The 21,168-nt window shown below is 44.3% G+C and overlaps 1 protein-coding gene across 6 annotated transcripts; it reads left to right on the forward strand.

Moving 5' to 3' along the window:
- The first annotated feature begins 1,039 nt into the window (after window positions 1-1,039).
- On the forward strand, window positions 1,040-21,168 carry CDC6 (cell division cycle 6). Of its 6 annotated transcripts, none has more exons than XM_058445075.1 (12): window positions 1,040-1,159; window positions 7,227-7,417; window positions 8,862-9,143; window positions 9,273-9,472; window positions 11,241-11,416; window positions 11,735-11,841; window positions 12,147-12,286; window positions 13,384-13,484; window positions 14,732-14,796; window positions 19,084-19,286; window positions 19,724-19,864; window positions 20,169-21,168. In XM_058445075.1, exons 2-12 carry the CDS (start codon window positions 7,240-7,242, stop codon window positions 20,256-20,258), a joined length of 1,683 nt encoding a protein of 560 aa, XP_058301058.1. In that variant the 5' UTR covers window positions 1,040-1,159; window positions 7,227-7,239; the 3' UTR covers window positions 20,259-21,168. The 6 variants fall into 6 exon arrangements, with proteins under 6 accessions (XP_058301058.1, XP_032019432.1, XP_032019433.1 ...); XM_032163541.2 differs by lacking the exon at window positions 1,040-1,159 and adding an exon at window positions 5,666-5,729; XM_032163542.2 differs by lacking the exon at window positions 1,040-1,159 and adding an exon at window positions 5,680-5,758.

A 21,168-nucleotide genomic window follows, 5' to 3' on the forward strand; every position in this document is an offset into this window, starting at 1 on the left:
CTTCCTCTCCCTCTTTGAAGCAATTAAAATAACTGCTGTTTCTTTCTACTCTTGTTTCTGGCAATTTAGTGGGTTCCTTCTCTAGTTGTCTTAAATCTCATTCCACTGGTGGCAAGATGGGGCCTAGCCTTCTTTTCTCATGTCTAATCTTTGTCCTTTCTCATGGTGCCCTCCATGGAAGTCACAGTCAACACTGAATAAATGACTAGAATGACACGTGTGCGTGCGTGCGTGTGTGTGTGTGTTCATCTGTCTGCATGTGGATCAATTTCTTTTAGAAAATAATTTATTGTATGATTTATTTTGGAGTTATATTCTGATTACAGTGCTCCCTCTCCCAAATAGCATTGATTTTTCCTCTCCTCTAAAATGTATAATCTGGTCTCAGGTTGGATTCTTTGGTACATTTCTTTCTTCTGGATGCCGTGCAGCTTAATTAAACCTTGCTTAAAAACAAAAAGTGAAAATTGTGTACTCTTGTCTGGAATGCCGCCTCAAGTGGTGGCACAGAGAGGGGAGAAAACCTTTGCCTCATAATTTGGGTAAGTGTAGTGGTTTGATTCCAGGTCCCTTGAAAAAGTAGATCTACTGACTTAGGCAGACTCATCTATAGCTTTCTGAGGGTCTTCCCTCCTCCTCTCCAGCTGTATTTTGAAAATTACAGTTCTAGTTGGCCAGGCGCGATGGCTCATGCCTGTAATCCCAGCACTCAGGGAGGCCAAGGCGGGTGGATCATTTGAGGTCAGGAGTTCAAGACCAGCTTGGCCAACATGGTGAAACCCTGTCTCTACTGAAAATACAAAAATTAACTGGTGACATGGCGCATGCCTGTAGTCCCAGCTACTTGGGAGGCCGAGGCAGGAAAATCGCTTGAACCCAGGAGGCGGAAGTTGCGCTGAGCTGAGATCATGCCACTGCACTCAAAAAGAAAAAAAAAAAAAAGAAAGAAAATTACAGTTCTAGAGTTCTAGTTACCCTTCCTGGGAGATTCTGATGGTCCTTATTTTATTATTTAATTTTTTTTTTTTTTTTTTTGAGACAGGATCTTGCTGTCGTCCAGGCTGGAGTGCAGTGGTGTGATCATAGCTCACTCGCAGCCTCCAACTCTCAAGCTCAAGTGATCCTCCCACCTCAGCCTCCCGTGTAGCTGGGACCACAGGTGTGTACCACTATGCCCGGCTAATTTTGAAAAGTTTTTTGTAAAGACGGGGTCTCCCTGTGTTGCCCAGACTGGTCTGAAATTCCTGGGCTCAAGTGATTGTCCCACCTCAGCTTCTCAAAGTGCTGGGATTACAGGCATGAGCCACCGCACCCAGCCAGTCCTTAGTTTATATTTCCACCTAACTTCCCTTTGCCCATGATTTCAGGGAACCTAGGAGGCTTCCTGGCCTTGTGACCTTTTCCTTGAATCTCTTATAATTCTATCTGTGTTGCACGGCAGATTCACAAATTGAGGCTAAAGAAAAGAAGGGTGGGGACAAAGCATACAGAATGTGTGTATCGGTTTTTATGTGGGTGTTGGCTGTTTTTCATCACTGCTTTTTCAGCTGAATCTTAGCTGGTTTTCTTGAACTTTGACTTTAGGTGTAAAAATTCAACCAGACATTCTCTCCTTACTGTGGTCAGCTGACATCATAACCACTAAGGCTTAATGAGCTTAACTTGCACTTTCATCACTAGCAAAGGTCTTGAAGTTATTTCTCTTACTGATTCATAATGGGTGTGTGTATGAATCACTCTCACATAATTTAGATATAAAAACCTATGAGGATGAGGGAGGGAGGGGGAAAAAAAAAGGACTCCTTTCATTTTCATCCATACTTCCCAGATGGGCTGAATCTCTGATTATTTGACCCATCATTGTTATTAATATGGTTAATAAACTACCTATTTATTGATTGAATTGTTCCTCCTGACTTGAAATAGCCTGCAAATGGAGCTTGCCTAAATGACCTTCGACTTCCTAACCCTATAATTCATTCTGTCTTATTGTGATGGTATTGCTAGTGTGTGTGTGTGTGTGTGTGTGTGTGTGTGTGTCTACACACATACACTCACACAAAAGGATGCCAGACAGGTTCTTCTAGTGTGATTTGATTCCTTCTCCATGATACTGTGTATGAGTTAGCAGGTGACAAGGACACTAGTTTTCCTTCCATTACTAAGGCAGAGCTGCTTGCCATGAATGTGCCTCTTAAGTATTTCCCAACCCAATCTAACCACTAACTAAACGACCCACTGGAAGAAAGCTGCCTGTCTCCAACTTCCTAGTACTCTGCAAAGAGAGGTAAAGGAACTATGGAAAATGAATTAGAACTAGAAATATGTCACCCTCAGGATTCTGACTGCCCCAGAGAGTAACTGGGGAAATGCTTTGCCTCTGACATCACTGGAGCCCAGTCTGGATCATTTTCACACAATTGAATTCATTCTCCATTCCTAGGCTTAGGGGTGTGAGACTTAAAGGACTATATGCTCTCCAGCCACAAGTGTTTATGCAAAGGGTGGATGTCCACTTGGCAAGAATGTCCTTTCCATTCCTTTATTCAGCAAGTACTTATTGTACACTTTACTCTGTACCAGGCATCTACAATATGAAGATGAAAAGTCTGTTTTTGCCAGGTGCGGTGGCTCATGCCTGTAATCCCAGCACTTTGGGAGGCTGAGGCAGGTGGATCACCTGAGGTCAGGAGACCAGCCTGACCAATATGGTGAAACCCTGTCTACTAAAATTATGGGCGCCTGTAATCCCAGCTATTCAGGAGGCTGAGGCAGGAGAGTTGCTTGAACCCGGTGGGGCAGAGTTTGCAGTGAGCTGAGATTGCGCCACTGCACTCCAGCCTGGGTGACAGAGCGAGACTACATAACCAAAAAAAAAAAAAAAAGCCTTTTTTTTTTTCCAACTTGGAAATGGGGTCTCCCTATGTTGTCCAGGCTGTCCTCAAACTGGGCTCAAGGGATCCTCCCACCTCAGCCTTCCGAGTAGCTGGAATTACAAATGCATGCCACTGTGCAAGGCTAAGACATGGTCTTTGACTCCAAGGAACTCATAGTTTAGTAGACTTCAGGATAGCTACCAGGAGAAACCTATGTAGGGTATTAAAAGGCTTTATGGGAGTTAGCCAGAGTAGATGGATGGTTAGTGGCATTCCAGACAGAGGAAACAGCAAAAACAAAGACACAGAAGCAAGAAACAATACGATGTGTACGCATCATGTTACTAGAGGATCATTATTAGTGCAAAGGAAAAGCTTCAAGTAGATAACCTTTCAGTCCTGACATTCTGTGATTATTTGCCTGCTTCCACGGTGGTCATTTACACCCGTAGGCTTTTCTTGGGCCACTGCTATGTTTCCTGGTGTTTTCTTTCTTTCTTTTTTTTTTTTTTTTTTGAGACGGAGTCTGGCTTTGTCGCCCAGGCCGGAGTGCAGTGGCGTGGTGTGATCTCCGCTCACTGCAAGCTCCACCTCCCGGGTTCACGCCATTCTCCCGCCGCAGCCTCCTGAGTAGCGGGGGCTACAGGTACCCGCCACCATGCCCGGCTAATTTTTTGTATTTTAGTAGAGACGGGGTTTCACCGTGTTAGCCAGGATGGTCTCGATTTCCTGATCTCGTGATCCACCCGCCTCAGTCTCCCAAAGTGCTGGGATTACAGGCGTGAGCCACCGCACCCAGCCATTTCCTGGTGTTTTCGTAGGTTCCAATATGCATGCTAAGTACTCATAGCTTCCACTGCTGTCTTCTTATAACCGAGGTAGGTTGTTTACCATAACCACCCCTTGCAGCTGGCTGGGTACACATTACCATTTCAGGTTATTAAGGGCAATTTTTAGGTGCCCATATTATAAAAGTATGAACAGTGAAGGCTGCTTCCTGAGTTCTACTGTCCTACTAAGACATCAGAAATACCATCTAGTCCTTTTAAAAGCTTCCATTGTGGCCAGGAGCGGTGGCTCACGCCTGTAATCCCAGCACTGTGGGAGGCTGAGGTGGGTGGATCACGAAGTCAGGAGTTTGAGACCAATCTGGCCAACATGGTGAAACCCCTCTACTAAAAATTCAAAAATTAGCCAGGCGTGGTGGCACGTGCCTGTAGTCCCAGCTACTCAGGAGGCTGAGGCAAGAGAATGGCTTGAACCCAGGAGGTGGAGATTGCAGTGAGCTGAGATCATGCCACTGCACTCAAGCCTGGGTGATAGAACGAGACTTGTCTCAAAAAAAAAAAAAAAAAAAGCTTCCATTGTGTGGTAACTTTCTCCATTCATGGCAGCCCATTCTCTTCACTTTTGTAGTTTTCAGCTGCTAAAAAGCCTTCACGAAATGTACTCCACCATCTCTTCCTGTTTAGAACCTGAATCTGTCTAATCATCCCCCTATGATAAAGTGGTCAAGAATTTGATTTTCTGTCAGAGTTCAAATTCTAGCTCTTCCACTTACTAGTTGTGTGACCTTGGGCAAGTTTCCTCAACTCCCCTCTACTGTAGTTCCCTCATTTGTAAAGTGAAATAACACCAGCTTCGTGGGGGTGCTTGTGAAGATTAATAAGGTGATGTAGGTAAAATACTGAGCACAGCCCCTGGCGTAAACATAAGCACTCAATATTGGTTCTCTTCATGAACTAGGTACCAATTCACTGATGATCGTAATATTGTTGCTTCCCTCTTTCTAGGCTTTACGGCTCTATTTTATTTGTTACTGAGGGGTAAAAGATAAATGTTTACCATCACCTAGAATTGGGTTCTGGCCTCTAAAGGAACCTGAGGCTTAGATGAGTTACTGGCTTTGGAAGCTGGCCTTCAAATTACTGCGCTAATTTATATTTTTCATTAAAAACTCAGCTTGCCTCTTCTATATAGCTGTCTTCCCTGGCCCTGAAATCCTAGTGTTTCGCCATAAAAGATTTTAAAATTACGGGGTCGTAATTCTCTCCCCACGATGTGTGGATTAATGGTAAGAAGATGCACAGAACATAATATTCTTACGTTGAACGAAATAAAAGCAAAAGAGGTGGCTCTGTTTCTCACCTTTGAAGCACAAATAAAGAGATACTATGATGAAGCATAGTTTTTCTTTATATAGGTGTGTAGAACTTTACCATAAAAATCACTAGTTCAGCCATCAGGAGATCTGGATCCTAGGCTCTTCACTGTCACCAAGATTCTGTGATCTTTAACCTTGTATACAGCTTTACTTTGTACCTTGCGAGGTTGAGCATTAGAGAGGTAAACAAAGTGCCTAGCATCATACCTGGCGCACAGAACCCAAAACGGTAGGTATCCTGTAGCGGTTCTGAAAATCTAGCCCATCAGGATGATGCAAATGGGTACGTTAGGCAGTGAGAAGGGGAACCACATCTTGACACTTGCAGTCGAAGGAAGAGCGGGACTGCGCGGCAGCAAAGACTACGCCTCCCAGCGTGCTTTGCGGCGAGGCCGGCCCGCCTTACCCAGAGTCGCCCTGCCGCAATCGCGCGTGTTTCCACCGAGGCCCCGGATGTAGATTCCCTCCCCCCCGTTCAGTGGTCGTGGCTTCACAGCGACGCTAAGACTTGGGGCTCTCTCATTGGCTGTAACTCTTCCACTGGATTGGTAGCAAACAAAGAGGCGGTGCCCAAGGCGAACGGCTCTGTGACTAGAGCCAATCAGAATCGAGGCTGGGCTTTGGCGGGAGGTGGGAACGCTGTGGCCTTTCGGATTTGGCGCGAGCACGGCTGGAGTTTGCTGCTGCAGGTGTGCAGTTTGTTCAGGGGCTTGTGGTGGTGAGTCCGTGAGGCTGCGTGTGAGAGACGTGAGAAGGATCCTGCACTGAGGAGGTGGAGAGGAGAGGATTGCTCGAGGAGGCCTGGGGTCTGTGAGGCAGCGGAGCTGGGTGAAGGCTGCGGGTTCCGGCGAGGCCCGAGGTGAAGTGAAGGGAAAAGAGCTGAGCTCGCTGGAGGTCTGAGATCGGGATCAGGGTAAGGACAGGTGCCCTCGGGGTAGTTCTAGCAGTTGTGCGTGGTGTGAAGGAGCTGAAAGTTGTAGGAAGGAAATATTCTGGGGTGCGTTGAGAGCTGCCTAGAATGAGGACTGAGTGCAGGGGCGGAAAGAACTGAGGGAAGACTGAGCTGCAGTGTGAGGGCTTGGGAGAGAAGAGACTAAATGTGGCGGGCGCTGGGCTGAACTGGTGATAAAGACACCCCGCGTGCCTGGAGGGAGGAAACTAGAAGTTCTATATAAATCAATTCATGTAACTTTTTTTTTTTTTGAGACGGAGTCTCGCTCTAGTCGCCCAGGCTGGAGTGCAGTGGCGCGATCTCGGCTCACTGCAACCTCTGCCCGCCGGGTTCAAGCCATTCTCTTGCCTCAGCCTCTTCGAGTAGCTGGGACTACAGGCGCCCGCCACCACGTCTGGCTATTTTTTGTATTTTTTTTTTTTTTTTGAGACGGAGTCTCTCTCGGTCTCCCAGGCTGGAGTGCAGCGGCGCGATCTCGGCTCACTGCAAGCTCCGCCTCCCGGGTTCACGCCATTCTCCTGCCTCAGCCTTCCGAGTAGCTGGGACTACAGGCGCCCGCCACCACGCCCGGCTAATTTTTTGCATTTTTAGTAGAGACGGGGTTTCACCGTGTTAGCCAGGACGGTCTCGGCCCGTCTTGGCCTCCCAAAGTGTTGGGATTACAGGCGTGAGTCACCGCGCCCGGCCGTAATTTTTGTATTTTTAGTAGAGACGGGGTTTCACCATGTTGGTCAGGCTGGTCTCGAACTCCTGACCTCAGGTGATCCGCCCGTCTTGGCCTCCCAAAGTGCTGGGGTTACAGGCGTGAGCCACCGCGCCCGGCCCATTTCAGGTAACTTGTTATTGCATCGCTCAATTGGTTAAGAACTTGGGCTCTGGCACCAGATGCCTGGAGTTACATTCCCGTTTTTCTGTGACTTTGGGCCACTGTTTATCTTAGTTTTCTCATGTGTACAATAAAGGCTAATAATAGTACCTACCTCTAAGATCGTTGTTAAACGAGTTGGTACCTAAAGTGTTTATAACAGCGCCTTCCACGTAGTAGGTAGACAACAAATGTCAGCTGTTCTTGCATAGATTTGGATGTGAAGCAAAAGTGAATGCTAAAATAAGTGTGATAACATAATTTACTTAGGAAATAAGTGTTAATCATCAGTATAAATAAATTCCATGTTAGTTATTTTCTCTTCACTTTCACATATTGACTAGTTGTCCTCTTATTTTTTTTATCTAGCTGTGCTGCCATCATGCCTCAAACCCGATCCCAGGCACAGGCTACAATCAGTTTTCCAAAAAAGAAGCTGTCTCGGGCATTGAACAAAACTAAAAACTCCAGTGATGCCAAACTAGAACCAACAAATGTCCAAGCTGTAACCTGTTCTCCTCGTGTGAAAGTCCTGCCTCTCAGCCCCAGGAAACGTCTGGGTAAACCATACATTATATCACTTTTTCACTAGCAGCTCGTGACCTTTCTTTTCTTGGTAAGATGTGTGTCCTTTGAAGAAGCTTTCTAAGTTCAGTTAAGACTTTCTTTTTTTTTTTTTTTTGAGACAGAGTCTCGCTCCATCTCCCAGGCTGGAGTGCAATAGGGCGATCTTGGCTCACTGCAACCTCCGCCTCCTGGGTTCAAGCGATTCTCCTGCCTCAGCCTCCCAAGTAGCTGGGATTACAGGCGCCCACCACCAAGCCCGGGTTTTTTTTTTTTTTTTTTTGTATTTTTAGTTGAGATGGGGTTTCGCCATGTTGGCCAATCTGGTCTCTGAACTCCTGACCTCAGGTGATCCAACTGCCTTGGCCTCCCAAAGTGCTGGGATTATAGGCATGAGCTACCGCTCCTGGCCTAAGACTACTCTTCATTTTAGTTATTTTCAGAATGGTTGCTAAGTGCTTACCGAACTCCAGAGTTAAGCCACTTACTGAGGTCACTTTCTGAACTACTTAGTAAGTCTGATCTTCAATTCCTTAATACTGAACTTAGTTCTGTCAGTGTTTTAAGTTACCTTGTAGTTACATGGTATTATGAAACTTACCTCAATATTTGTGAAATTAAGCAAGGTGACATGATGAATATTTTCCATCCTTTAGGACAGTGGTTGTTAATTCTTTCTTGTTTTGGAACATTTGTTTTTAAATAGGGGGTGATTTGGTTGTTTCTGGAGACATTTTTGGTTGTTACAGCTGGGGGTTGCTACTAGCATAGTGGATAGAGGCCAGGGATGCTGCTAGACATTACAATGCACAGGACAGCTCCTTGACAATGAAGAATTATTTGGTCCAAGATGTCAGTGGTGCCAAGGTTGAGAAAACCTGTTTCAAAACAGCCTTACAATTTCATCCTACTAAAACCCATTTGGTTTCTACTAAATGCAGTAGTCCCCACTTATCCATGGGGGATACATTCCAAGACCCCCAGTGGTTGCCTGCGATCGAGGATAGTACCAAACCCTACATATACTGTGTTTTTGATTTGATAACCAAGTCAGCTACTAAGTGACTAGTGGGTGGATAGCATATACAGTGTGGATATGCTGGCTGAAGGGATGATTCATGTCTCGGGTAGGATGGTGCGGGATTTCATCATGGTACTCAACAGCATGCAATTTAAAACTTGTCAATTGTTTATTTCTGGAATTTTCCATTTAGTATTTTCAGACTGAGGGTAACTAGAACGGTGGATAAAGGAACTACTGTAGTGAGATCAGTGGTGCCATCTGGTGGCCAATATTTGCCGCTAAGTGAGAAGGCATTTTATTTTGGTGGTTCTGACTGAGGTAGAAATTCACCTCTTTCTGGGAGAGGCAGAGGTCTTGCACATCCTTTTACTATCCAATGCTATAAGTGACTATATTTTTATTTTATTATGTTTCAGGCGATGACAACCTATGCAACACTCCCCATTTACCTCCTTGTTCTCCACCAAAGCAAGGCAAGAAAGAGAATGGTCCCCCTCATTCACAGACACTTAAGGGACGAAGATTGGTATTTGACAATCAGCTGATAATTAAGTCTCCTAGCAAAAGAGAACTAGCCAAAGTTCACCAAAACAAAATACTTTCTTCAGTTAGAAAAAGTCAAGAGATCACAACAAATACTGAGCAGAGATGTCCACTGGAGAAAGAATCTGCATGTGTGAGACTATTCAAGCAAGAAGGTTTGTTCTTACATGGCAACTGTTAGTGCAGCCATTGTAACCAAGGCTGATGACTCCAAATGAAACCACCCAGTGGGTCTTCTCATTCACTTTCTGTTGTGTCTAATTGACCTTTTATGTCTGGCATAGGCACTTGCTACCAGCAAGCAAAGCTGGTCCTGAACACAGCTGTCCCAGATCGGCTGCCTGCCAGGGAAAGGGAGATGGATGTCATCAGGAATTTCCTGAGGGAACACATCTGTGGGAAAAAAGCTGGAAGCCTTTACCTTTCTGGTGCTCCTGGAACTGGAAAAACTGCCTGCTTAAGCCGGATTCTGCAAGACCTCAAGGTACATTGAGAGTCTGAATTATGATACTCTTGGTAAAATGATACTTGGATTTTTTGTTTCTTTGTTTTGTTTTGTTTTTTGAGACGGAGTCTCGCTCTGTTGCCCAGGCTGGAGTGCAGTGGCGCGATCTCGGCTCACTGCAAGCTCTGCCTCCCAGGTTCACGCCATTCTTCTGCCTCAGCCTCCCGAGTAGCTGGGACTACAGGCGCCCGCCACCATGCCCAGCTAATGTTTTTTGTATTTTTAGTAGAGACGGGGTTTCACTGTGTTAGCCAGGATGGTCTCAATCTCCTGACCTCGTGATCCGCCGGTGTTGGCTGCGATTACAGGTGTGAGCCACCGCGCCCGGCCTGTTTTGTTTTTGAAACAGGGTCTCACTCTGTTGTCCAGGCTGGAGTGCAGTGGTGTGATCTCAGCTCACTGCAGCCTTGACCTCTTGGGCTCAGGTGATCCTCCCACCTCGGCCACCTGGAGAGCTGGGAATACTGGCACTCACCACTACACCCAGCTAATTTTTTGTAGAGACAGGGTTTCACCATGTTGCCCAGACTTGTCCTGAACTCCTGAGCTCAAGCAATCTACCTGCTTCAGCCTCTCAAAGTTTTGGGATTACAGGTGTAGGCCACTGTGCCTGGCTGGCACTTAAGAAAGAGGGCTAGGCACAGTGGCACACACCTGTAATCCCAGCACTTTGGGAGGCCAAGGTGGGTGGATCACCTAAGGTCAGGAGTTTGAGACCACCCTGGTCAACATGGTGAAACCCTGTCTCTACTAATAATACAAAAAAAAAAATTAGCCGGGCATGGTGGCAGGTGCCTATAATCCCAGCTACTTGGGAGGCTGAGGCAGGAGGATCACTTGAACTCGGGAAGCAGAGGTTGCAGTGAGCTGAGATCCCGCCACTGTACTCCAGCCTGGGTGACAGAGTGAGACTGTCTCAAAAGAAAAAGAAGGCTGGACATGGTGGCTCACGCCTATAATCCCAGCGCTTTGGGAGGCTGAGGCAGGCGGATCACGAGGTTAGGAGATTGAGACCATCCTGACTAACACAGTGAAACCCCGTCTCTACTAAAAATACAAAAAAAATTAGCCAGGCGTGGTGGTGGGCGCCTGTAGTTCCAGCTACTCGGGAGGCTGAGGCAGGAGAATGGCATGAACCCGGAGGTGGAGGTTGCAGTAAGCCAAGATCACGCCACTGTACTCCAGCCTGGGCGACAGAGCAAGACTCCCATCTCAAAAAAAAAAAAAAAAAAGAGTTAAGAAAGAGTAGGCCTGGTGTGGTGGCTCACACCTCTAATTCCAACACTTTGGGAGGCTGAGGCGGGTGGATCACCTGAGGTCAGGAGTTGGAGACCAGCCTGGCCAATGTGGCGAAACCCCATCTCTACTAAAAATACAAAAATTAGCTGGGTGTGGTGGTGCATCCCTGTAATCCCAGCTACCTGGGAGGCTGAGGCAGGAGAATCACTTGAACCCGGGAGGCAGAGGTTGCAATAAGTTGAGACTGTGGCATTGCATTTCAGCCTGGGCAACAGAGTGAGACTCCGTCTCAAAGAAAAAAAAAAAAAGAAAGAAAAGAAAAGAGTAGAAGTTTAGAAGATTGAGGGTTTCTTCAAAATAAGACATTTGTAATTTCATTGTTTAAATCTTTCCAAATGAAAGTAGAGCTTCCTTACGTGCTGTTAGCTCTTCAAAGACGGTTTAGGCTCTATCAGATCTTTATTTTCTGAGGCCAAAATAACTCCCATATTTGCATTTTTTTTCCCAGAAGGAACTGAAAGGCTTTAAAACTATCATGCTGAATTGCATGTCCTTGAGGAGTGCCCAGGCTGTATTCCCAGCTATTGCTCAGGAGATTTGTCAGGAAGAGGTATCCAGGCCAGCTGGGAAGGACATGATGAGGAAATTGGAAAAACATATGACTACAGAGAAGGGCCCCATGATGTAAGTATTGTTCTGCTTCATGTTGCTCTGTGAAAATCTGCAAGGTCTGTTGCCCATAAAAAGTACATTTTGTATATTTGCTCTCTGAAGGATAGTTACATAAACTTAAAGGGAAAGAAGAGAAGGAAGATACACCTAATTTTAAATTGGATTGCTTGTAGATGATGTGGGGTATCCTTGTAGCAGTAACTAGAGATAGGATAGATTATGATCTTTAAACTGGTCTCAGCTTTAGGAAAGTGACCTGAAGTCAGCCTATATCAAACATTAGAGGGTTAAGAAGGTGAATATGGATACTAATTGTTTCTCTTTTTATAGTGTGTTGATATTGGATGAGATGGATCAACTGGACAGCAAAGGCCAGGATGTATTGTACACGCTATTTGAATGGCCATGGCTAAGCAATTCTCGCTTGGTGCTGATTGGTTAGTGCTCAATTGTTAATGTTACATGGTGATTCTAAAGTATTTTTTTAATATATATTCAGCTTATTTATCAGCTATTTTATCTTAAACCAGCTTTCTGCCGTGTCAAAATAAGAAAGTTAAATGACTATGTACATCTTACCTAATAGATACATCTTATCTATTGGGATGGGGTAGGAGACAAGTGGGAAGCAACAATTAGAATGCTAGATTCTATAACTGGAAATTTATTTAGCTTTCAGAGGATTTAGTTTTCCCTTTAGGATAATTTGACCAATGATCAATGTTGTTGATCTCCTCCTTAGGTATTGCTAATACCCTGGATCTCACAGATAGAATTCTGCCTAGGCTTCAAGCTAGAGAAAAATGTAAGCCACAGCTGTTGAACTTCCCACCTTATACCAGAAACCAGATAGTCACTATTTTGCAAGATCGACTTAATCAGGTCAGTGCCAACTATTTTGCCAAATTATGTGTTCCTTGGATCACCTGTGCTAGGAAAATTTAACAATAGTTCTAAAATATTTTTGTCTTGATTGCTTTATTAATGGAGCAAGGGAGTTCCTATGGACCATAGTGAGAACATTTTTATGTGAATTTCTGCTTCATTCATTTACTGGGTGTCTCAGTGTTGAAATAAAAGGAGTTAGAGGAATCACCCGAGTGCTTTTTTTTTTTTTTGAGACGGAGTTTTGCTCTTGTCGCCCAGGCTGGAGTGCAATGGCGTGATCTCGGCTCTCTGCAACCTCTGCCTCACGGGTTCAAGCGATTCTCCTGCCTCAGCCTCCTGAGTAGCTAGGACTACAGGCACCTGCCACCACGCCCAGCTAATTGTTGTATTTTTGTAGAGCTGGGGTTTCACCGTGTTGGCCAGGCTGGTCTCGAACTCCTAACCTCAGGTGATATGCCTGTCTCGGCCTCTCAAAGTGCTGGGATTACAGGCGTGAGCCACGGCACCCGGCCTCAAGTGCTTTCTTTAATGACCTTTAAAAAATAGGGCCTATGCGGGCGGATCACGAGGTCAGGAGATCGAGACCACAGTGAAACCCCGTCTCTACTAAAAATATAAAAAAATTAGCCGGGCGTGGTGGCGGGCGCCTGTAGTCCCAGCTACTTGGAGAGGCTGAGGCAGGAGAATGGCGTGAACCCGGGAGGCAGAGCTTGCAGTGAGCCGAGATTGCACCACTGCACTCCAGCCTGGGCAACAGAGAGAGACTCTGTCTCAAAAAAAAAAAAAAAAAAAGGGGGGCCTATGAAAAAACTTTTTCTGTTGAAAGTGACTAAATAGATTTTTTATTTTTGCTAATTTCAGTTGATTGCTTTTTTCCATTTATGAACTTCTCCCACATCCATACAAAATGCTTAAATGTGTGAAAACTCTCAAACGTCTCCATTATTTATCAGAAGAAAAGGCATCTTTTTAACCCTGAAGAGTTGCCAATCAAGTTTAGGGTTAAATGTGACAATATTTATGCTTGGGACCTAAATTACAGAGGGAGAATCTTATGGTTCAAACTGTCATCTTCTATGTCTTGTCTGAAGGTATCTAGAGATCAGGTTCTGGACAATGCTGCAATTCAATTCTGTGCGCGCAAAGTCTCTGCTGTTTCAGGAGATGTTCGCAAAGCACTAGATGTTTGCAGGTGAGTTATGGCTCTGTTGCCTTCTTTTATTAAAAAAAAAAAAAGAAATGCTGTTAATTGTCTCATGTAACTCAAGTGAATGTGGCTTAAGAGGCTGTGTTCTGCTACTTTTTTATGCTCAGAAAGGAGGACTTGTTTCTCAGTGGGGAGCTCTGGATTTCCACCGTGTTAATGTCTGAAACATTATCAGTCCATTACCTACAGAGGGAGAAACAAATGAGATGTTGCTGGCACTCCCTGTGGTGATTATAGATTGGTTAATTACATTTGTATTAAAAAAGACTCCAGTTTACTTTTCCATTAGCTGGTCTCAAGCAGATTTATTTATGGACCTGAACCATCTTTGCCTTTAGACTTTTTCCCCTTCCTTTCCTTTTGTGAGCACCCCTTCTTCCCTCCAGTTGGTGGTCCCCCACAGTTGTACTCCAGACCTCTTTCTCCCTTCCCGTCCTCCTGCCCCTCCTGCTGGGGAAAGCCTCTGTGCCAACTGATGAAATTTCTTCCTTCCCAGTAGGGACACTGGGTCCATTAAAATGATACTTGCTGTGCTGGCCTGCTGGTCCAACCTCCCCCTGTTGACATACAGAAGACCTAGGTCTGGCTTATGGCTTCCTGTGGGCAAAGTACTTTGGAGAGAGCAGTGGGAGAGTAAGCTCTTCCTATTGCTAGATTGCGTGATCCTGAATTTGAAAGTTTCCCCTAATCAGCAAACTACTTGGGTAAAGACTGCAACTATGAGCAATAGTCATGTAGGCTAGCGTGGTTTAGCCTACGCATATCCTATGTATATATAACTGAAGATATCCCTTTTAGGTTTGGTGTGTATGGGTGGTGCTGGCTCCCTTTAGTCAGTCACCCACACTACATATCCTCTCTCCTACCCATGACATTTTCTCCTCATCCAAAATGTTATCATTGGCTTAATGTATGATGACCTACTTGGCATCTATTAGGAGGAAACCATTGAAGTTTCTCAAATCTGACGTCCATGAATTATTTCAAAGCAATTAAGTCCCCTTATCTGAGAAATAACCCAGTTTTGTTTGGGGGCTTTAAAATTATAAAACATCATAATTTTAAAGTTAACACGTAGGATATGTGTAGGCTAAACCATGTTAGCCTACATGACCATTGCTCATAGTTGCAGTCTTTGAGCAATGGTCATTAATGTGCCTGCTTTTGAGGCGGGTGGTTTGGTGTGTTTGGTTTGGCTCAGACTAAATTAATTTTAGAAATTTTTTTTATAGGAGAGCTATTGAAATTGTAGAGTCAGATGTCAAAAGCCAGACTATTCTCAAACCACTGTCTGAATGTAAGTAGTTTATCTCCTTTCTGTCTTCCTTTGTAACTGGAAGCTTAGCTTTTCTGAGGAAAGAGGTAGAAAGATGAAATGAACATAGTTAAATCCAAACTTACCCATTTTTAGTCTGTTTCATCTACTTTATTTCAATCTTGCCTGCCAGTACTATAGTTCATGCATTACTGGAAATGAGTTCCCAGGGTATTGATTGCGTAAATGGCTGGGACAGAGTAAGTTTTCTTTCCAAGCTCTAGAAATGAAACTTGTAGACAATGAGGTTGGATCAGCTCTCTGGGTGCTTATGTTGTGTGTGCTTTAGGTCTTAATATAGGTGAAAGCAAAGCCTGATAAATAAGGGAGAATTGGGTAAAAGAATTGTGAAGCCAGGTGGGGTGGTTCACACCTGTAATCCCAGCACTTTGGGAGGCCAAGGTGGGAGGATCGCTTGAGCCCAGGATTGTGAGACCAGCCTGGGCAATATAGTGAGACCTTGTTTCTACAAAGAGTTCATATCCTTTTAAGGGACATGGATGAAGCTGGAAACCATCATTCTCAGCAAAGTAACACAGGAACAGAAAATCAAACACCACATGTTCTCACTCATAAGTGGGAGTTGAACAATGAGAACACATGGACACAGGGAGGGGAACATCACACACTGGAGGCTGTTGGGGGTGGGGGCCAAAGGGAGGGAGAGCATGCGGGACTTAAAACCTAGCTGACAGGTCGATGAGTGCAGCAAGCCACCATGGCACATGTATACCTATGTAACAAACCTGCATGTTCTGCACATGTATCCCAGAACTTAAAAAAAAAAATTAGACAAGCATGGTGTGCGCCTGTAGTCCTAGCTACTTGGCAGGCTGAGGCAGGAGAATCACTTGAGCCGGAGAGGCAGAGGTTGCAGTGAGCCGAGATGGTGCCACTGCACTGCCAGCCTGGGTAACAGAGCGAGACTCTGTCCCAAAAGAATAATAATAAGAAGAATTATAAGTTCAACTTGGGATATCTCAAGCTTTTAAAAAAGTCTGGAGGGTAGAGGTAAAAAGATCATACTAGTACAGTAAGCTACATGCTATCACAAATGACAAAATTAATTTTCCATTCCCTCAGCCTTGTTTTGGTTGTGGCAAATGTAAAATGGCCATGAACTACATATCTTACAGTATTTGATATCCAGTGTTAGTCTTTATAAACAGAATAATAAGATTTGATTGTTACTTTTTCACTCCTACACTGACTGGGAGTTAGTAAAATTGTTTCTGGCATTATAGTTCTGCATGAAATTCTTCTTTTTTTCATCAGTTTGCTAAAATAAAATAATTAAAAATATTTCAGAAGTAGCCAAAAATAGTGCTTAGGCTAATAGTAGGCAATATATGCCAATGTATAGACTTAGATACTGGTTTCTTCCTCGTTTTCAACTTTTCAGATTATCCTCTTTTCCTCCTCCTTTTTCCCCACCAGTAACATTTAGGCTTGTCACTGGCCCCTGTGAGCACCACTAGCACAAACATAATTCAAAAAGGTAAAGAGGTTGTACGTTCTATCTTTTGACTTTGGTTTGTGTGGGATTGGCTTTTTTCTTTTTTTTTTTCTTTTTTTTTAAATTCTTTTTGTGTGAAATAAGATCTTGCTCTGTCTCCCAGGCTGGAGTCCAGTGGTGCAGTTATGGCTGGTGTGATCATGGCTCACTGCAGCTGCAACCTCCAGGCCCAAGCAGTTCTCTCACCTCAGCCTCCCCAGCTCCAGCTACTGCTAATTTTAAAATTTTTGTAGAGTCAGTGGGTGGAGGAGTCTCCTTATGTTGCCCAGGCTGGTCTCAAACTCCTGGGATAAAGTGATTCTCCTGCCTCAGCCTCCCACAGCTTTGGAATTACAGGCATGAGCCACCATACCAGGTTGAGATTGGCTTTCAATGGCTCCAGAAAGCTGTAGGGAGAATGACTTCAACTAAATATAAGAAGAAAATTTATAATAACTAGAACTAACTGGGCTTCCTTGAAACAGTGGGTTCTCCAGCATTGAAGATATTCAGACAAAAGCTGGATAGATGCCACTTGTTGAGATTGTTTTAGAGAGGACTCGGCCATTGGATAGGGAGTAAAAATAGACTTTTAAATTCCTTTCAGTTTTAAGATTCTCTTACTTGATCTGTGATCTCCGGTTTCTCCATTAGTCTTCTGCAGCATCCCTTTGTGGTAATGTAATATTATAGAAGTAAATTGTTGTGGGGCAACTGCAAGTGATTTCAGGAAGTAACTTCAGGCAAAGGTTGTTACAGAACATGTTTCTGTCTTGGAATTCATGCATCTCCAAACGATGAGGCCATAGTCTTTTTTTTTTTTGAGACAGGGTCTCACTCTGTCACCCAGGCTGGAGTGCAGTGGCATGATCTTGGCTCAATGCAACCTCCTCCTCCCAGGCTCAAGCCATCCTCCCACCCCAGCCTCCTGAGTAGCTGGGACCACAGGCACACACTACCACACCCGGCTGTTTTTTTGTATTTTTAGTAGAGATGGGGTTTCGCCTTGTTGCACAGGCTGGTCATGAATTCCTGAGCTCAAGCCATTAGTTATTTTTCCTGATCCTCTCCCTCCACCCTCCTGTAGGCCTCAGTGTGTGTTGTCCCCACTATGTGTCTATGTGTTCTCATCATTTAGCTCCCACTTAGAAGTGAGAACATGTGGTATTTGGTGTTCTGTTCCTACAGTAGTTTGCTAAGGATATAGTCTTATGCAGTTTATTGGCAGTTTCCCAACCCCTGGCTGTTATTAAGATGATGATATCTGGCCAGGCATGGTGGCTTACGCCCATAATCCCAGTGCTTTGGGAGGCCGAGGAGGGCAGATTGCTTTGAGCTAAGGAGTTCAAGACCAGCCTGGGTAACATGATAAAACCCCATCTCTACAAAAAATACCAAAAAAAAAAAAAAAAGATAGTGCTATCTGCTAGCATATCCAATGACATTTTCTCAAGTGTTGCTCTACTGCTAATCAGCTTGGGCAAGTGAACCAAACCTCAAAGGTCATTTGGGGAAGCCATCTGAAGGGCTGATATGGCAGCGACTTCACTCACCACATTTAGCCACTCATTTGATCCAAAATATTAGGTAATTTTCCAACTTTTTTTTCCTTTTTTTTTTTTTTTTTGATACGGAGTTTCACTCTTGTCGCCCAGGCTGGAGTGCAGTGGCACAACCTTGGCTCACTGCACCTCTGCCTCCCGGGTTCAAGTGATTCTTCTGCCTCAACCTCCCAAGTAGCTGGGATTACAGGCGCCTGCCACCACACCCAGCTAATTTTTGTATTTTTAGTAGAGACGGAGTTTCGCCGTGTTGGGCAGGCTGGTCTCAAACTCCTGACCTCAGGTGATCTGCCCGCCTTGATCTCCCAAAGTGCTGGGATTACAGGCGCGAGCCACTGCGCCCGACCTTTTTTTTCCTTTCTTAATTACCAAGCACAGTCACCATCTTTGCTTCAAGGTTCTGTTATTCTATACCTCTGAGATACTAGGAACTAGCCTGGTGTGGTGGCACGTACCTGTAATCCTAGCTACACAGGAGGCTGAGGCAGGAGGATCACTTGAACCCAGGAAGCCAAGGCTGCAATGAGCCATGCTAGTGCCACTGCACTCCAGCCTGAGCAACAGAGATCCTGTCCCAAAAAAAAATACAGTAGTTCTCTGGTCCTTTCATGAGTTGGGTTTTGTTCCTCTGATATTAAATTACATTCCGTAGGACAAAATAGCTCAATATTTGGCCCAGAGAAAGGGTAACCCTACTTTTTAAGTCATCCCACGTTATTTTGACATCTTTAAGAGAATAGCATTATCTCTCATCCTTTGGCCTCTGGGTAGAGATTTAAAACCTCTGCTTTGGCCAGGCGCGGTGGCTCACACTTGTAATCCCAGCACTTTGGGAGGCCGAGGCGAGCGGATCATGAGGTCAGGAGATCGAGACCACGGTGAAACCCTGTCTGTACTAAAAATACAAAAAAAATTAGCCGGGCGTGGTGGCGGGCGCCTGTAGTCCCAGCTACTGGGAGAGGCTGAGGCAGGAGAATGGCGTGAACCCGGGAGGCGGAGCTTGCAGTGAGCCGAGATTGCGCCACTGCACTCCAGCCTGGGCGAGAGAGCGAGACTCCGTCTCAAAAAAAAAAAAAAAAAAACCTCTGCTTTGCCACCATTTGACTGTACTTGAATTTCCTTTAGCTCAAACTTAGTATCATCTGTCTCTTCATACATACATACACACAATATTTTAGAAATCAAATTAAGCTTGGCTTATTTACTTTATAGGTAAATCACCTTCTGAGCCTCTGATTCCCAAGAGGGTTGGTCTTATTCACATATCCCAAGTCATCTCAGAAGTTGATGGTGGCAGGATGACCTTGAGCCAAGAAGGAGCACAAGATTCCTTCCCTCTTCAGCAGAAGATCTTGGTCTGTTCTTTGATGCTCTTGATCAGGCAGTTGAAAATCAAAGAGGTCACTCTGGGGAAGGTAAGTTGGGATGAAGCAGACGGAACGGAGGTAGAGATCAGAATCTGCTTTGCAGAGCAGGTATTTCCCAAAAGGCCTATGATACTTCAGCTGATGATGAATTTAAAATGGATTTTAACAGTGAGAATTAATACTGGTACTATATAAAAGGCACCCATTTCCCTTGGGTTGTGGTTGAGAGTTTACCATTAATCTTTTCCCTATCCTCCCCTTCATTTCTGCATCTCTCTAGGAAATATATAAAGCCCCTTTCCTACATTACTGTATAGGTTTTCGGGAATATCTACAGAAGCCTGTTCAAGGATTTTATTGAAAAGAGGAAGAAATAGGGTATTCAGATAAGTTTTTGCAAACCTAGACTCAGGTTTCTTAAATGATTAAAGGCTATAAGCAATGTGACTTTTAAGCAGCATTTGTTCTCCCTTGTTTCCTACCAGTTATATGAAGCCTACAGTAAAGTCTGTCGCAAACAGCAGGTGGCGGCTGTGGACCAGTCAGAGTGTTTGTCACTTTCAGGGCTCTTGGAAGCCAGGGGCATTTTAGGATTAAAGAGAAACAAGGAAACCCGTTTGACAAAGGTACAACTGCTTTTTTGTGACAGTGTTTTTAATTGTCCTATTTTGTAGATTGATGCTAAAGTAAAGGTTTATTGTTAAACAAGATGACCACAATTAGTTAAACAAGTCGTTTTTTGTTAGGTAAGGTTTAAGGGGTGTAAAGATGGGAGTGTGATATGAATATTTTTTCAGGCCATTGGAAAAAGAAAGTGTTTAACTTGCTTGGCTTTTGCGAGAAAAAGTTTAATATGGTAGAAGTTTGTGTACTGACAACTTTGCTTTTGTGAGTTCTCCAGTGTAAAAAATCCTTTTCTTTTCTTTCCAGGTGTTTTTCAAGATTGAAGAGAAAGAAATAGAACATGCTCTGAAAGATAAAGCTTTAATTGGAAATATCTTAGCTACTGGATTGCCTTAAATTCTTCTCTTACACCCCACCCGAAAGTATTCAGCTGGCATTTAGAGAGCTACAGTCTTCATTTTAGTGCTTTACACATTCGGGCCTGAAAACAAATATGACCTTTTTTACTTGAAGCCAATGAATTTTAATCTATAGATTCTTTAATATTAGCACAGAATAATATCTTTGGGTCTTACTATTTTTACCCATAAAAGTGACCAGGTGGACTCTTTTTAATTACATTCACTACTTCTACCACTTGTGTATCTCTAGCCAATGTGCTTGCAAGTGTACAGATCTGTGTAGTGGAATGTGTGTATATTTACCTCTTTGCTCAAACATGAGTGGGTATTTTTTTGTTTTTTTTTGTTGTTGTTGTTTTTGAGGCCGCGTCTCACCCTGTTGCCTAGGCTGGAGTGCAATGGCGCATTCTCTGCTCACTACAGCACCCGCTTCCCAGGTTGAAGTGATTCTCTTGCCTCAGCCTCCTGAGTAGCTGGGATTACAGATGCTCACCACCACACCCAGCTAATTTTTTAATTTTTAGTAGAGACAGGGTTTTACCATGTTGGCCAGGCTGGTCTTGAACTCCTGACCTTCAAGTGATCCACCCACCTCGGCCTCCCAAAGTGCTGGGATTACAGGCGTGAGCCACCATGCCCAGCCATTAAGGTATTTTGTTAAGAACTTTAAGGTTAGGGTAAGAAGAATGAAAATCATCCAGAAAAATGCAAGCAAGTCCACATGGAGATTTGGAGGACACTGGTTAAAGAATTTATTTTGTTTTGTAGTATACTATGTTCACGGTGCAGATACTACGACATTGTGGCATTTTAGACTCGTTGAGTTTCTTGGGCACTCCCAAGGGCATTGGGGTCATAAGGAGACTATAACTCTACAGATTGTGAATATATTTATTTTCAAGTTG

The sequence above is a fragment of the Hylobates moloch genome, unplaced genomic scaffold (genome assembly GCF_009828535.3).
Source record: "Hylobates moloch isolate HMO894 unplaced genomic scaffold, HMol_V3 SCAFFOLD_10, whole genome shotgun sequence".
Taxonomy (NCBI): Eukaryota; Metazoa; Chordata; class Mammalia; order Primates; family Hylobatidae; genus Hylobates; species Hylobates moloch.